This window comes from Podarcis filfolensis (assembly GCF_964270895.1).
Source record: "Podarcis filfolensis genome assembly, chromosome: 17".
Taxonomy (NCBI): Eukaryota; Metazoa; Chordata; class Lepidosauria; order Squamata; family Lacertidae; genus Podarcis; species Podarcis filfolensis.
In genome coordinates, this window is record NC_139621.1 from 31,905,245 (window position 1) to 31,922,237 (window position 16,993).

The 16,993-nt window shown below is 44.1% G+C and overlaps 2 protein-coding genes across 3 annotated transcripts; both read right to left on the bottom strand.

The window, feature by feature from the left end:
- LOC310752973 (uncharacterized protein) lies at nt 1-7,356 on the bottom strand. Of its 2 annotated transcripts, none has more exons than XM_083594171.1 (4): nt 7,026-7,356; nt 3,934-3,986; nt 228-623; nt 1-127 (listed from the first exon to the last, which is right to left on the bottom strand). In XM_083594171.1, the coding sequence occupies exons 2-4, from the start codon at nt 3,935-3,937 to the stop codon at nt 105-107; spliced, it is 423 nt and encodes a 140-aa protein (XP_083450297.1). In that variant the 5' UTR covers nt 3,938-3,986; nt 7,026-7,356; the 3' UTR covers nt 1-104. The 2 variants fall into 2 exon arrangements, with proteins under 2 accessions (XP_083450297.1, XP_083450298.1); XM_083594172.1 differs by lacking the exon at nt 7,026-7,356 and adding an exon at nt 6,618-6,914.
- Nucleotides 7,357-9,546: 2,190 nt separating this feature from the next.
- On the bottom strand, nt 9,547-16,993 carry LOC310752824 (olfactory receptor 10AC1-like). The gene is made up of 2 exons (XM_083593906.1): nt 16,667-16,993; nt 9,547-10,936 (listed from the first exon to the last, which is right to left on the bottom strand). The coding sequence occupies exon 2, from the start codon at nt 10,916-10,918 to the stop codon at nt 9,941-9,943; it is 978 nt and encodes a 325-aa protein (XP_083450032.1). The 5' UTR covers nt 10,919-10,936; nt 16,667-16,993; the 3' UTR covers nt 9,547-9,940.

A 16,993-nucleotide genomic window follows, 5' to 3' on the forward strand; every position in this document is an offset into this window, starting at 1 on the left:
TGAATTTATGGAATGATTTATTGAACTGAGCCAATACAGACGTTGGTAACTTTTATTCTTGTAGAAGGTTGTGAAGCCCAATATGTTGTGATGTTCTTTGTTGGTTATACTATGCTGATCTGTTGACCTAAACGTGAATAAAAACATTTTGTTAAAGCCTTGGCTAAGCTTCCATATTACACAGAAGAATTCATGTAGCAGAATGGGGGGAAATAGCTAATCCTCACTGTTGGCAGGTGGTTCAAATTTGCAGTAGTTTCTTTCAGCAGCACCTTCTTGGTGTATCCCCCTTTCTTCAACTATCCAAGTGCAATCCAGTGGAGTTGTACATGTAGCAACATATCCATCCACCTTCCTCCGCACGGTAATGTTATAAAGTCTCCACCCCCAGCTTCCCAACTGGTGAGTGATCATATTCCAGCTGGTCACCGTATTTACTTTCTTTTTAGCTTTTGTGCCAACGTGTGTGGTGGCAATGCTGGACCAAAGCCATTGCAACCAGAAGAAAACCACGTTGCCATCCAGCAGTTTGTATATTGGCCTGGCACTGACTGCAACCGTGACATCGTCGTAACCCTGGTTGTGGACCAGGATAGTCAAGTCATTAGTTTTCGCTTCCAGCTCTGAAAAAAACAACAGGTAAATACAGATGATATTATTCATTTCCCTTAAATTTGCAGAGCACTGTAACGAAGGCAATGCTAAGCTGAGGATTTGGTGGTTATTAGCCTGACTTTTCCCTGTGCCTACTGCTACTACGGTTGGCTTCTTTAATTTTTTGTTTTGTTTAACAGCCAGCCTGTTGTACAGTATAATAATAAGAAATCAATGTACGCTATAAAATGCATAGGGAAAGGCCTTTTCTCTTAATGCTGTCTTCACCCATTTCCTGACCAGCAGTAATTCCTCATCGTGATCTGATGTACAATGGCCTCACCTCTCTCATGATCCTGTACAACACAAAAAACCCTCAGGATGAAATATAATTACCCCCTAGTGCATGCATCAAGTTTTACTCTATGGTTTTCATCATTTGTAAATGTGTTAAAATGTTTCCCCAACAATAAACTTTTTAGGCCACTGCGTAACATGTCCCCCACCCCACCTCACCCTGGAACTATGCCCCAGTTATATAGGACAGGCACATCCAACTACCAAGAGACTGCGATCTAATCCCAGTATAAAAAAACTGGCAGTGATCTACCCTTTTTTGGGGGGGGAGGCCAGAGTTCTTGAGCTTTTTTTAGGGGGGCCAGGCAAGAGTTGTTGACCTTTCTTTAGCGGGGAGACACCAGAGATATAGAGCTTTTTAGGGGGGCAGGCCAAAGTTGTTGAACTTTTTTTTTAAGGGGGTAAAGGTAAAGGTAAAGGGACCCCTGACCATTAGGTCCAGTCGTGGCCAACTCTGGGGTTGCGGCGCTCATCTCGCTTTATTGGCCAAGGGAGCCAGCGTACAGCTTCCAGGTCATGTGGCCAGCATGACTAAGCCGCTTCTGACGAACCAGAGCAGCGCACGGAAACGACGTTTACCTTTCCGCCGGAGTGGTACCTACTTATCTACTTGCACTTTGAGATGCTTTCGAACTGCTAGGTTGGCAGGAGCAGGGACCGAGCAACAGGAGCTCACCCCGTCGCGGGGATCCGAACCACCGACCTTCTGATCGGCCAGTCCTAGGTTCTGTGGTTTAACCCACAGCGCCACCCGCGTTTAAGGGGTGTCTATGCTCAGCATAGACAGAAGCAGGCAGCAATTACTCCAAATTTTGTTTTCCCAATTGTCCGCAGAAGACGGCAAAAGAACAACCATTTTGCATGACAGAAAAACACAGCAAGGAGGCCAAGGTTGGATACATTCATTCAACAGCTCCCCCCGCCCCACGATCGCAAATGAGCCCAAGATCGAACATGATCGACCACTATCACCAGGGGATCTACCTGGTGATTATGGTTGACTGGTTGGACATCCCTGATATAGGCTGTTTCAAATCCTTGTGATTAAGTGACACTGAACTTGCATAGAATCAGAATCAGATCTCCAATGTACCAGAGTGATTTGTACTGAATGCTAAAATTTTGATTTCCCACACCAACTATTCTGATAAATGTGTTCCTAATATACAACCTGAAGGGACGCGGGTGGCGCTGTGGGTTAAACCACAGAGCCTAGGACTTCCTGATCAGAAGGTCGGCGGTTCGAATCCCCGCGACGGGGTGAGCTCCCGTTGCTCGGTCCCTGCTACTGCCAACCTAGCAGTTCGAAAGCACCTCAAAGTGCAAGTAGATAAATAGGTACCACTCTGGCAGGAAGGTAAATGACGTTTCCGTGCGCTGCTCTGGTTCGCCAGAAGTGGCTTAGTCATGCTGGCCACATGACCCGGAAGCTGTACGCCGGCTCCCTCGGCCAGTAAAGCGAGATGAGCGCCGCAACCCCAGAGTCAGCCACGACTGGACCTAATGGTCAGGGGTCCCTTTACCTTTAATATACAACCTGAGTACACTTCTATGCAGAGTGGAACTTTTCTCTGAAGAGGAATTTGTGATAGTGCAGGGAGAATATGCTTAACTCTTTTGAGGACCTCACTTCCTCCTGTTTAATAGCATTCCCACCCAATCATTTCGGTGGTCATGTGCACATTCCTTCATTTCGCAACAGCTGGGCTGAGGAATTCAGTACTGAGTTAACTAGTATTTGAGTGGGCAGACTGACAATCTGAAACACAGGTTCATTCATTTGAAATATTTATACGTTTGAAATATCAAGTGTGAACTTAGCTGGAAGAAGCCCCAGCATGTTCCCACATGTTCATCACAGTTTAACTCTCTTGCAGGGCTTTTCCTTGAAAAGCATTGTAGAAGAGTTTGTGGCTTCACAACATCCCTGATATTTCCAACTCTATAAATTCTATGATTCATTGAAACTGTCTTCTTTCTTATACACCTAATCTGTGGGCCTCCACATTTTTTTGGATTACAACTCCCATCTTCCCTTGCTGTTCGCCGCACTGGTTGCATCTGACAGGAGTCAGTATACAGTGGTACCTTGGGTTAAGAACTTAATTCGTTCTGGAGGTCCGTTCTTAACCTGAAACTGTTCTTAACCTGAAGCACCACTTTAGCTAATGGGGCCTCCCGCTGCTGCCACGCCGCCGGAGCACGATTTCTGTTCTCATCCTGAAGCAAAGTTCTTAACCTGAAGCACTGTTTCTGGGTTAACAGAGTCTGTAACCTGAAGCGTATGTAACCCGAGGTACCACTGTAGTTCAACAATATCTGGAAGGCTTCAGGTTACCTACCCCTTGTTTTTACAGATAGTACGTCTCTAATTCTTAGCAAGTTAGAACTGCCCATTTTTTAAAATATCAGAACAGAAAGACTGGTGTTTGAAACATGTTGAGAATTAAGAATCCTTTGGGAAATAAAAATATGTAAATATATGTAAAAGGACTGGGTAAATTAAAAATGGTTGCAGAACCTGTAGCTGTTGCTTGGCTACAACTTTCACCATCCCTGACCATTAGCCATGCTGTCTGAGGCTGATGAGAGTCTAGCAACATCATAGAGGACCACACAGTTTCCCAAATCTTGTTTTAGAACATACAGTGGTACCTCGGGTTACATACACTTCAGGTTACATACACTTCAGGTTACAGACTCCCCTAACCCAGAAATATTACCTCGGGTTAAGAACTTTGCTTCAGGATGAGAACAGAAATTGCGCAGCAGCGGCACGGCAGCAGCGGGAGGCCCCATTAGCTAAAGTGGTGCATCAGGTTAAGTACAGTTTCAGGTTAAGAACAAACCTCCAGAACGAATTAAGTTGTTAAACCTGAGGTACCATTGTACTCCAAAGTCCTCTTCAGCACCCGTGAGTTCCCCGGAGGCAGAATGTTTTAAAATCAAGACATTTAGAAAGTGCAACATGAGATCATATACCCATTTTCTGAGGGATATTTCTTCTCAAACACCGGCAAGTCGCTGGCAAAAATCTGCAAAAGAGAGAAACGTATCTTTTTCAGAACATAAAGGATCTTTCCACTGCACCACATCTCAGTGTCCAAATAATGCTCCAAAGATTTGCACATTGATAATGGCCTCTCCGGGTATTCCTCCTCTATAAAGAATATGCCTCCTTTGTGCTCTTAACAGGGATGCAATCTACATCCCATCTGCATAATGACTTTAAAGCAGTATCACACAACTTTAAGCGGCAATGACTTCTCTCAAAGAATCCTGGGAGCTGCAATTTGTTAAGGCCGCGGAGAGTTGTTAGGAGACCCCCTATTCCCAGAGTGGTTTAACAATCAATCCCTCTTCCCAGGGAGCTCTGGGAATTGTCGCTGTGAAGAGAACCGTATTCTCCTAACAACTCTCCGCATCCTTAAACTGTGGTACCTGGGATTCCTTGGGGAAAGCCGTAACCATTTAAAGTGGTACGATACTGCTTCAAATGTACAGTGGTACCTCGGGTTACATACGCTTCAGGTTACAGACTCCGCTAACCCAGAAATATTACCTCGGGTTAAGAACGTTGCTTCAGGATGAGAACAGAAATCGTGCAGCGGCGGCGCAGCAGCAGCAGGAGGCCCCATTAGCTAAAGTGGTGCTTCAGGTTAAGAACAGTTTCAGGTTAAGAACAGACCTCCAGAATGATTTAAGTTCTTAACCCGAGGTACCACTGTATAGTGCAGATGGGACCTAAGCCAGGAATAAGGGCACGTTTTCTTAAATGTGGTATGATTACCATTTATCAGCGTGTGTTGGCACTGTTCTCTCTGTGTGTCCTATCTTACAGTGTTGAATAGCACCAGCCACAATGAAAGGATTCCAAAGGCGTACAACGTATTTGTGTACTTTGTTTCCCTCCAGTTTTTTTGTCTGAACAAAAGTCATGGAGAGCAATCTATTAGTGAAAAAATGCCATGATAAAAATCCTTCAAGATGGCGAAGTATGGGGAGATGCAATACTGGGGAAAAGGGGAAAGTTCAGCTCTCTTCCCCTGTGCAGCCTTTTCAAGTAAACATTATTCCCCTACTTTCCCTCACCGCTTTTTGTGTGGATGCAGCAAACACCTGAACAAAGATGGCTGCCACCATCATGATTCGTTCCGTCCAGTGGTGGGCCTTCTGCACATATTTTCTCTTGCTAAAACTAGTCTCCAGCCTTGCTGGAGAAACCGTGTTTTGCTTTTATTCTGAGGGAATTGTGTGTTCCTGTTAACGCTGGCTACAGATTCAAGTCACTAGAGTCTGTTTATACTTTCCATTACTGTTTCTTTGTTTCGGCAGCACTCGACACAACAAGAAATCTGTTTTGCACCTAGTAGAGTCTAATTTAATTAAGTCTGCCTAATGCCTCCAGCATCGCTGTCCAGGGCCAAATTAAACGTGTCACCACCATTCATGCAACCAGCAATTATTATTGACTAAACAACATGTGTGAGGCCCCCAATCCGGATCAGGACCCTGGGGGAAGGCTAGGCAGATGTTAGCCTTTGTTTCTCCACCCTGGTTCCCATCTGGATTGACAGGAAAACTTCCATTGCCACCAATCTGGCGGAATGCAATGAGTGTGTGGGGTTTTTTGGGGGTGGGCTGGGCTAAAGCACCCCCAATCCCCCTGCCAGGGTACTGATCCATAAGGCACTCCATGCCTGATATTCTCTGTAAAAATAATTCACGGAGTTGCCGATTGTGTGAATGGCATTACACCTAGTTTTGCCCTAATATGTTTACAAACCGCAGACTTTGGGGCTTTCCAAGTTTCCCACCACCACCGCCCTCTTCCCCTTTCTCTGCCTTGACTGTTAATGTTTGCGCAGATTGAGTCGGAACGAGTTTAAACTTGTGAGGAGCTACAAAAGGATTCCAACAAACGGAGCGAATGTGTGGCAAAACAGCAGCAGCAACTATCGTTACTATTACTATTATTATTACTAAGTTTCTTACCCTCCCTTCACCAGCAGGTCCCAGGGCAGGTAATTGGTAATTACTCAGGGCGGGTAGAATAGTATAACTTATCTCTACAGAAATGCAGAAATACCGGCACGCTAATGGCATCAGACACAAAAACCATTTCCTTATACCATCCCAGAGCTAATGGCGTAGCTGGGAGAATAACGAGATGCTTTGAAAGCCCTCAGAGGGCACTGTGAGAATAAAACTTATTACAAGAGGTATCCTCTGCTCACACTTTTCGTGAGGAATATTACTTTTGGGAAGAGGACACAGCATCACAGACTGTGAACAGTCCATCCCTTTAAAGCACACTCAGGGCACTTATTTCTCCTCAAAGAATTATGGGCACGGCAGTTTATCCCTCACAGAGTGACAATTCCCAGCAACCCATAATGAACTACAGTGCCCAGAAGTCTTTGAGGGGAATTATGTGCTTCAAATGTGCTTTAAAGGTAGTGTACACAGCCAGAGATTGTGCCCCTCCATCAACCAACCACTTTTTCCTCTTCCCCACTGCTGCTACCACCTCCATTTCTCTGCCTCTCTCTTCCACGCTCCCTCTTTCTTTTGCCTCTGCCTTAGCAGCGATGGCACTGGTAGTTTGTTCCCTTCCTCTAAGGAAGTGTCAAAGGGGTCCTGTCAACCAAAATGAGACCAATCACCTGTCCAGCACTCTATGTTTGAGACAAGAGGCATCTTAGGCCTGGTTCTTTCCGGTTTCTGCCTGCCAAATTTTTTCATGTCGTGTTTCCATTATGATTTTCTGTATTGTGCGATTTAATAAGCTGTGAGCTAGTTTCATTTTAATTAAGGGCAGTTCCACTGATGCAGTTTTAAAAACATTTTTAATTTACATATTTGCCCATTTAGCATCACATAATTATCCCTTCATTGAAGTTTTCTGCAGTTCTTAGGGTGTGTGCCTTTTGTAATTAAATAGTGATAATTTAATTTTAGGCAGTTATCTAGAGAAGTTAAGACAGCACATTTGATTGTTTCAGTGTTATTTTAACTATCATACTCCATCTGTTACTATGACAGCTGCACCCCATAAAAACAACGTCACTTACCAATCTTACTCAGTTCTCCTTCTTAACAGCAAAACGAAGGTGAATGAAACTAAAGCTGAAGGAGGGCAGGTCAGATAAAGGGAGGAAAGCTTAAAGAAAAGAATCTGGAGAAATGAAACTAAAACCGTTGCCATTCTTAGAAAACGAAATGCAAATGAACAGGATTTGTATTCAGAAAAGTGGCTTTTGTGTGCCTCCTTGTGGACTTCTACTGACATTTCCTGTTTTCAATGGATTCCTGCAGATTCTGTAACTTCCACATCTACATGGACAGAATAGGTTGGGCTTCGTGCATGAAAATAGCCAGCTGTGTTGCAATTTCTGTGAGGGTTATTCAAACTCTGTACCTTCTGCCAGCATTGTCACATGCAGAACAAGTCAACACTCCCTTTTCTGCATTATATGTGTGAAATTATGATATTTGAAGGTCATATGATAATTACCTTAGGAGTTTATTTCTGAAGATGTTTTCTTTCTGTTTCTGTATGTCAATGCTGGGGTCTACGTTCCTGGGCTAATAAGCCCAGATAATGTACATTTCCTTTTTTACTTTTCCTAGGCGAGTAGCTGCATCATACTTTGAGAGGTCTGCCAACAGCTAAATCATCATTGAGTGAGAACTCCTCCCCACCCCCCAAATGAAGAAAAAGCATTTTATGTGCATTGTTTATGCATTCTTACACTGTGACACCAGATGGCGCTGTGGAGTTCCACTTTTGCTAACCCAATTTCTCATATAGAGTTTGCAACACGTTTAACTGAAACAAGTCTTTGATGGGTCTAGATCCAGCCCTGGTTTCTAGTTAGTTAACCCACAGGCATATGAAATCTCTCCTAGGTGGCTAGTTGCCAAATAATTTCTCTTTTTGCTGAAATTCAAATGGTTTTTTGCTTTTTTAAAAATGAAAATTCAGGGGGTTCCCATTTTGGCTCATAAATAGAGCTTCAGACTCTTATCTTGGAATGTGATTGGTACAAATTGACCACAATGTGCTTCCAGGCAGTCTGGATCATTCCTCACTTAGCTAAGTGTTTCTGTGTCCAGCAATACTGCTGCCATGGGCTCCTTTGGGAGGGTGGGTGAGAAATAAATTTGTTTTTTAATAATCATCATCAGTGCTTTTTTTCTGGGGGGACGCAGGGGTACGCAAGTTTGGCCTCATTGAGGGGCAGTATTTCAATAGGAGTAGGAAAATGAGAGTAAAAAGGTAAAGGGACCCCTGACCATTAGGTCCAGTCGTGGCCGACTCTGGGGTTGCGGTGCTCATCTCACTTTATTGGCCGAGGGAGCCAGCGTACAGCTTCCGGGTCATGTGGCCAGCATGACTAAGCCGCTTCTGGAGAACCAGAGCAGCACACGGAGACGCCGTTTACCTTCCCGCCGGAGCGGTACCTATTTATCTACTTGCACTTTGACGTGCTTTCGAACTGCTAGGTTGGCAGGAGCTGGGACCGAGCAACGGGAGCTCACCCCAGCGCGGGGATTTGAACTGCCAACCTTCTGATCAGCAAGTCCTAGGCTCTGTGGTTTAACCCACAGCGCCACCTGCGTCCCCTCTAAATTAGAGTATCCCTAAACATATTTCTTAGGAAAAAAGCACTAATAATAATAATAATAATAATAATAATAACAGTTAAAGAGAGACAAGAGTTTTACCAGAAAGCTGAAGGCTCCTAGTAGCAACAGTTATCCATGGAGTGATGTCTAGAATTGACTGACCGCTGTAATGTGTAGGGCTGTACAGTGGTACCTCGGGTTACAGACGCTTCAGGTTACAGACTCCGCTAACCCAGAAATAGTGCTTCAGGTTAAGAACTTTGCTTCAGGATGAGAACAGAAATCGTGCTTCAGCGCCGCGGCAGCAGCGGGAGGCCCCATTAGCTAAAGTGGTACCTCAGATTAAGAACAGTTTCAGGTTAAGAACGGACCTCCGGAACGAATTAAGTTATTAACCCGAGGTACCACTGTATTTTGGAAAGTTTAATTCATTCAAAATGCAGCTACCAGGTGGTGACCGGTCAGTGGGAACATGCCTTGCCAGTACTTGAAAGACCTTCACTGGTCTCCAGCTATCACCCAGTTTTTCTCTCTGGTGAACAGTTCTTGCAGGTTTTTGTTTTTCCTTTCCCAAATCTGTCAAACCTATTTGGCAGAACGGGACAGAAGAAATAAACATGCACACTGTGAGAAGTGGTGCCCATCTCAAGCCGCTTCCAACTTTCTTAAAAAAGTATCTTCCGTCTCCAGCCACTTAAGCTGCAGTCCTATACCCACAAATCTGGGAGTCACTTCCACTGAACCTAATGGGGCTTACTTCCAAGTAGGAATGTCTTGGATTCCAGTTATTCTAATAGGAAACATTTGTTGCATACTGCACTCTTGAGGGGCCCTGCATATATTGTGACCTACACGGGTGGTGCTGTGGGTTAAACCACAGAGCCTAGGACTTGGCGATCAGAAGGTTGGTGGTTCGAATCCCCGTGACTGGGTGAGCTCCCGTTGCTCAGTCCCTGCTGATGAGGAGGGGGACCAAGGGGCAGAGATGAGGCAGGCTGCTGAAGAAGCCAGGGAGTCCCCCCCCTCCCTCCTGCTGTGACCAGCTGCCTTCCCCTCTGGTCTCCCAGAACCTGAAGAGGATGAAAAGAGTGGAGCAAAGAGAGACAAGACAAAGGAGTCTCAGGTTGCTGGGAAAGGAACCAGGGGTGGAGTTATAGAAGTGGTGGGAAGGTGAGGATCTTCTGTCCTTGCAACTGCCTCATCCGAGCAAGACCTCCTGGGAAGAGTTGCAGCGATCACTAGGCCTGAGCTGTTTTGGTTTCCTTGAATAAAGAGTTAACTTCACTGACACTGGCTGCTTCATTGCTGACCTGCGCCTCACTCCAGCTCCTGACAATACAGCTGCATGGCCTACAAATTACGCAAGCCTGCCCTTGAAGGTGTTGCAGTGTGGCTGAGCTAACGTTTTCTGCAGCAGCTTCCTCACAGCTCCTTTAATTTCTTTGTTCCTGAGACTGTAAATCAGAGGGTAAAGCAAGGGGGTGATGTTGGTGTAGACAAGGGACACCATCTTGTCCCGGTCTGGCATGTAGCTGGACTTGGGCCGGACGTACATGAAGGTGGCGCAGCCATAGTGTAAGACTGTGACGGCCAGGTGCGAAGCGCAAGTAGAGAAGGCTTTGCCCCGGCCAGCTGAGTCCCGGATGCGCATCACAGCCATTGAGATGCACGTGTAGGACGTGAGGATAAGAAGGAAGGGGAACAGGAGGAGGATCACGCAGGCTGCAAGGAGGGGTAGCTCACTGACGTAGCTCTTTGTGCAGGCCAGGTGGAGCATAGCAGGGACATCGCAAAAGAAATGGTCAATGCAGCGGGAGTTGCAGAAAGGCAGGCGGAAGACAGCCACGGTGAGGCCCAGTGAGACCACAAAGCCCCCAAGGCAGCAGACGATAGCAAGCTGAAGGCAGACTCCCTGGCTCATCATTGTCATGTAGTGCAGGGGCCGGCAGATGGCCACATAGCGATCGTACGACATGGCTGCAAGGAGGAAGCATTCAGCGCCGCCCAGGGCCACAAAGAAATGCATTTGGGTTGCGCACCCCACAAAGGAAATGGTGCTCGCCCCTGGTCTGGGCAGGTCAGCCAACGTCTTGGGAACAATGACGAGGGTGTAACAGAGCTCGATGGCAGAGAGCTGGCAAAGGAAAAAGAGCATAGGAGGGCGGGAGGGTTCGGCAGCCACTGCCAGGAGGATGAGGAGATTTCCTGCAAGGGTGACCACATGCACCATGAGGAAGACGTAAAAGAGGAAGGTCCTCAGCAGGAGCAAGTCAGAGAATCCGAGGAGCAGGAATTCCATAGTTCCACCAGATGAAGTATGGTTACTCTTCTCCATGCAGTTTCCACATTATACCTGCAGCAAAAGGAATGGGAAGCCGGAGCACAAAATGTAAGACGAGAGAAGCCAACAGCTACTGCCTTGTCCTCAAACAAACCCCTGTGTTGCAAAGAGATCGTCAGCAATGTCTAGGCAAAACGATGACCAAGTACATACACAATAGACAATCTTTATAGAATTCATTCAACCCATAACAAGTACAAAATGAGCAGTGACTACATTATTACATGAGCACTGTTCCACAGCATTTGAAAGTTTCATTTACATACATTCATTCGAAAAAAGATGGGTTTATGAAGCAATTCTATATCCTCCCACCACGCTGACAAAGAATTCTACGAAACAGTACTCAATATCTGGAATCACTGTTCAGTGTTGGACATTGTATTTGCTGAATACACAAAGCTTCACAGCTTGTCTTTCATCGTACAAAGTCTAGTACCTCGCTTCATTTAAAGAATTTCAGAGACTTTGAGACTAAAGATTTCATTTTGTACTTGTTATGGTTTGATTGTCTATTGCGTATGTACATGGTCATCGTGTTGCCTAGACATTGCTGATGTTGTCCTGTTTGCAGCCAATGGACCCTTCCTGTTGCCAACACTTGTAGGAAGCAGCCCCCCTGTCCATGAAACCCCCTTTTGCGTCGGCTCAGTTGTGTCCTCAGTGAGAGCAGTTGCCATGATTCCCAGGTAAATGTCACATGACATTCAAGGACAGTCTAAATTTCTTTAAACTGGGCAATGCTTTTGACTCTAGAGAAGAGATGGGCATTGAAATTCTACTCAATATTTATCCAGAGCAGATTCCAACGTATAGTAAGCAGAGTAAAAACTTAAACACGTTGCAGGATTCCCAAAAAATAGACCAGAGGCATTTCATCCAGCAGAGCTTTACTGCTACTGAAGGCAAATGGGCATAATGGTCACAAATCCAATGCATTCAGGATTGGCAATGTCCATAAGAAATCCAGTTGCAGCAGACTTAACAAACTCACAGTAACTTATAATAAGTCTAAACCTTAACACTATATACAGAACACTACACCAGAAAGAAAAGAGAGAGAAAGAGAGAGATGGAAACCCAGGCTCCTTCTGGCCTCACTATTATAGTCAGTATGACCTTGACACAAAGAGATAACAGAACCAGTTTAAGCCAGCTGTGCTCAGCTTCTCTGAAGGAATAACCCAAACATCATGTAACCTTCTTTCACACAGAGAAGCTTCCAGAACCCTCTTGAATTAAGTAGAATAGGAAAGATCTCTACATATCAGATCAATACTTTCTGTACTAAGAAATGCAAACTGACACTATTGGCAACCAATGGCAGCATCTAGCCCCTGAAACAACCTAACATGTTCCTACCAACTGTTAATTTTCATATAGGAAAAGATTTTGCCCACTTCCCTTTGTAAGGAAAGGAAGTACAGTAATGAGAACCCATACTATTTTGAAGAAATGTTTTGTTGTTATTACCTCACAGGTATTACAGAAAGGCAACAGGCCATGGCCATGGGGGCCTCTTCAGAAGGTCTTTCAGGAAGACCAGGACTGTCTCAAATTTAAAAATGCCAGTTCATAGATTGGCTGTTTTGCTTTCATTATATTCATATATTATATGTGGGGGGAGGCTAAATTATTTTGCAGGAGGAGACTCTGAATGGCTGCCACTGTGTTCTTCCAAGAAAGTCCTGTTCTGAGGTGCTTTTTGAGCATCGGGGAAATAAAAAATGTCTGTCACTCATCTACACTTGTCTCCTGCCTAGAAATCATGGGTCTGAGAGGTGTTCTGCTAATCCCATGCTTTCTAGGCATGGGTCTGAGTGGTTTTCTGTTTCTCCCATTGCTTTCCCCAAGAAAACCTGCTCTTTACTGCTGAATTGGAGCAAATGTCAGTCCATGGAAAACCCAATGGACATTTGCTTCGACTGAGTGGTAAACAGCAGGTTTTTCCAGGTGAAAGTGGCAGGGCAAGTGGAGGCATGGACAAGCCCTATTATTGAGGTACACTATTATATTGGACAACAGTTCAATCTACACATAAAATAGGGTAAAACTCCCGAAAACTGCAATCTTAATGCCTATCTACTCATAAGCCTTTGAGATCAGTGGTGAGACTTAACTCCCAATTAAACATGCTGATGAATCAGTGGAATTATTCAGCAAAACAACACTGGGGACAATGTGGGAGGAGATAATTGCATGAAAACATTTCTACCCATTAATTTCTGGGTAGATTTCAAGAATGTTGGCTGAATCGTTGTTTTTCAGAGTTTTTAGAAGCACATTTGTTCCTCAGCCTCCTGTCAATTGATGAAATCATACCATCAAAGCACATATGCTTTGATCTTGTTTCTAGCTTTAGGACTAATATAGTGGCTTCCAAATTTTAAATCCCTGGTCTAGAGGTCGCACGTAGCATATTAAATTTACCTGTGAAGTGCAAAACAACAATAACGTACTGTAGTAACAACAACAATTACAATAATACTAATAATACAAGGACAGTGAATGGGAACATACTCAAAAATATTGCACAGCAAAACCATAACAATAACACAGGTAAGGTATTACTGTATTCATTGAACCCAAAATTTAAAAGGATTAAAAACTGCAGAGTTTCACTTTTTAAAAGGAAAGCAGAACTAACTAAACAAAAATTGCCCCCTCCCGAATTCTCCACACTACTTATGGGTGTTGAAATGGTGAAGGGGATTTCACGGAATATTCTCTAGAAAAGGACTGACATTCTCTTTGTTTATTATTATTATTTATTAATTTTTATTAAGTACAAATTAGAAAACATACATATTTACAACAAAAGAAAATACAAAAGAAAAAGAAAATATATATAACCAAGGAAAAAAGTTAGAAAATACTTTGTCTCTTTTCATATTTACAGTTATTTATACCTCTATAAAATGCTATTCACAATAAAGGAGTGAAATGAAAGATAAGATATCAGGGGGAAAAAAGAACAAAGAAAAAATAAAGAAGTAAAAGAAAAGGATTATAGGTTAATTATATATTTTTTTAAATTAACCTATGGACTGACATTCTCAAGCAGTTCAAGTGTAAGTGTGTGTGTGTAATATATAGAATGATGTTCTAACAAATCTCTTCTTAGTAACACAGGAAACCAGCCCAGCAGCCTTCAACATCACAACATCCCCATGTAGAGATGGATGAATCTGCCACTTTTGATTCCTCTTAGGTTCTATTTTTTTATTCTTAAATTTGGTTTGTCTCTTATCCACATCAGGTTGCCATTAAAAAAAAACTTCTCACAAAAAAATTGCCAGCATTTTAGTGTGCATTTATCCTAATATAAACATATTAAAGTTTTGGTATGTGCCTATTTTTGTACTGACATGTTCTTGTATGTTATTTTCACTAACCTCCCTCAATATATGGATTTTTGTACACATTTTTGGGTTGGGGGATCCCATCACAAAATTTGGAGAAGTATGAATTTCGAAGTCTCTCTGTGTTTTGGTGTGTGTGTATGGGATGTATGAATGAGAAGGGTTTCCATTAAATTGTTAACTGAACCAAATTACTTCCCCATCCCTATATCACAATCTCCCTCTTATTCCCTGACATATAAACTTTAGACATAGTCAAATGTTCATAGAAACAACTTCCATGTTGGGATTCTCAGGGTGCACAATATGGCTATACAACATCGCGTTTGAATTAATGCTTTGCCTGTCAAACACTGACAGACATTTAAACAAAAGATACCTGTATCTAATAAAGCTAGTAATTATACACATATTCAAACCCTCTTCATTGTCTCAGTGTCAGTTTCTCTTCCCATGGGGGAGGCATGGCTTTAATCACTAGTCTCCTTTTTAAAATCATGTTTATAATGATATAAGGCAGATGGGAAGGATACAAGGATACCACAGCAATTAAAGCTCTCCCTGCTTCATAGGAACTGACATAAGGGCAATGTAGGGGTTATTCATAAACAACCTTCCAGGTTCAATCGGTTAGAAAAAAATTAAATGGCCAGTAGGACCTGCAAACAGGAAACTTTTAATGCATATTTGCTTAGGTAAAGGTAAAGGTACCCCTGCCCATACGGGCCAGTCTTGACAGACTCTAGGGTTGTGCGCTCATCTCACTCTAGAGGCCGGGAGCCAGCGCTGTCCGCAGACACTTCCGGGTCACGTGGCCAGCGTGACGAAGCTGCTCTGGCGAGCCGGCACCAGCGCAGCACACGGAAACGCCGTTTACCTTCCCGCTATAAAGCGGTACCTATTTATCTACTTGCACTTAGGGGTGCTTTCGAACTGCTAGGTGGGCAGGAGCTGGGACCGAACGACGGGAGCTCACCCCGCCGCGGGGATTTGAACCGCCGACCATGCGATCGGCAAGTCCTAGGCACTGAGGTTTTACCCACAGCGCCACCCGCGTCCCTGCATATTTGCTTAGTGGGATGTATTTATGAGTGCAAAGATTACAGAAGAATCCTGGCCATGAGCAAGGATATTGATATAACGTTATATTAAGTGCTGTTTGAAATCTTTGGTTTGATTCCACTTTCAGCTAATTAAAGAAAAGCCACACCTTAGCAGAGTTAAAGGGGTTTTGTGTAGCAGCAACCTAAACTGGTCCTGGTGAAGAGATTAATCTGGCTCTACATGCATTGGGTTTTCTGTAATAAGCTTTGTTTTCTATCTGCCACCCACATATATTTTGGGCTGTATTTGGTAAACAGAAACCAACCAATTCCTAACTTGTGGGTGTCAGATTTTGAGAGAGGCTTAGTAGCACACCATTTAAAGGAGAATGGTGGCCAGACCAAATATGGCGGAGCAGCCATGTGCATAGGACATGACGCACTCTCTTTGGTGCCATGGAACCACACTCCTGACAGAAGTTTTGATGATGCCTAGATGGGGCTAGAGCAGGTTTTGGGCAAGCTCATAGTCAGTATGACTGCATCACTGCCAACCCCTTGCTCCAGGGGTCAGCAAACTTTTTCAGCAGGGGGCCAGTCCACTGTCCCTCAGACCTTGTGGGGGGCCGGACTATATTTTGGAAAAAAGAAAGAACGAATTCCTATGCCCCACAAATAACCCAGAGATGCATTTTAAATAAAAGGATGCATTGTACTCATGTAAAAACACGCTGATTCCCAGACCATCCGTGGGCTGGATTTAGAAGGCGATTGGGCCGGATCCGGCCCCCGGGCCTTAGTTTGCCTACCCCTGCCTTGCTCCCATTGGTGCAACATGTGGCCCTGACCTTGCTGTTGCCCCATCCAGGTAAAACAGCAGCAAAGAGCAGTGTCGGAAGGGCAGCTCTGCAGCTCTTTCCCTTCATGCATGCCAGTACTGCTCACATCATCTCTGACCATCGGCCATGCTGGAGGGAACTGTTGGGAGGATCACAGGTCCTTAATTTTGATGGGAATTATCCGAATCCCTTGTCTGCGTAACTAATTCTTCAGGTAAGAAAAACAGTGCAGGCAAGAACGCTCAATGGGAAAAGAAGGAAGCTAAGTGGCAACTTCTGCCCAGTTCAAAAATTACGTGTAATACAGAAATCTTGTTATAGTATCTCAGCTTCTGTTTTGCCTATGAAGAGCAGCTGCAGAGGGGGGCAGTGATTTGCAGTAGAGAAGCAGTAACTGTGATTTGTGGAGGGTTGTCTTAATCTTTCCCCACCTACTGCCTTTTTCGCTGAAACTCCCACTATCCAGATCCCAGATGTATTTTTTGTTTTTGGCCTTACCTTAATCATATCTCATATGCTTTTCATTCAGTTGTGCTGAGAAGGTTTGGGCCCACAACCTGGACCCCTTTCTCCTCCCGTAGTTTCATCAGCAGAAATATTATTCTTTCCACAGCAGCAGCCACACCTTTCTTATTACTCTTACTTTCGCCTTATATCCAGTGTGCAAAAGAGGACCTTCCTTCCCCGTTCCACAGCTTTTCCTGCCCTCCCCTGAGAATCCCCAGAAGAACTGCAAAGCTACTTCAAAGTATTACAAGTTCCTTGTAATAAGCTATGAGGCCAAAAAGTTATTGAGAGACCCAGTTTTTCAGCCAGTGGAGATTG

Excerpts from the sequence above, each read along its gene's own strand:
- LOC310752973 (XM_083594171.1), bottom strand. Across the intron at positions 128-227 it reads ATTTGAACCACCTGCCAACA|GTCAACAGATCAGCATAGTA; the intron begins GTGAGGATTAGC and ends ATTCACGTTTAG.
- LOC310752824 (XM_083593906.1), bottom strand. The coding sequence starts at position 10,918 with ATGGAGAAGAGTAACCATACTTCATCTGGTGGAACTATGGAATTCCTG.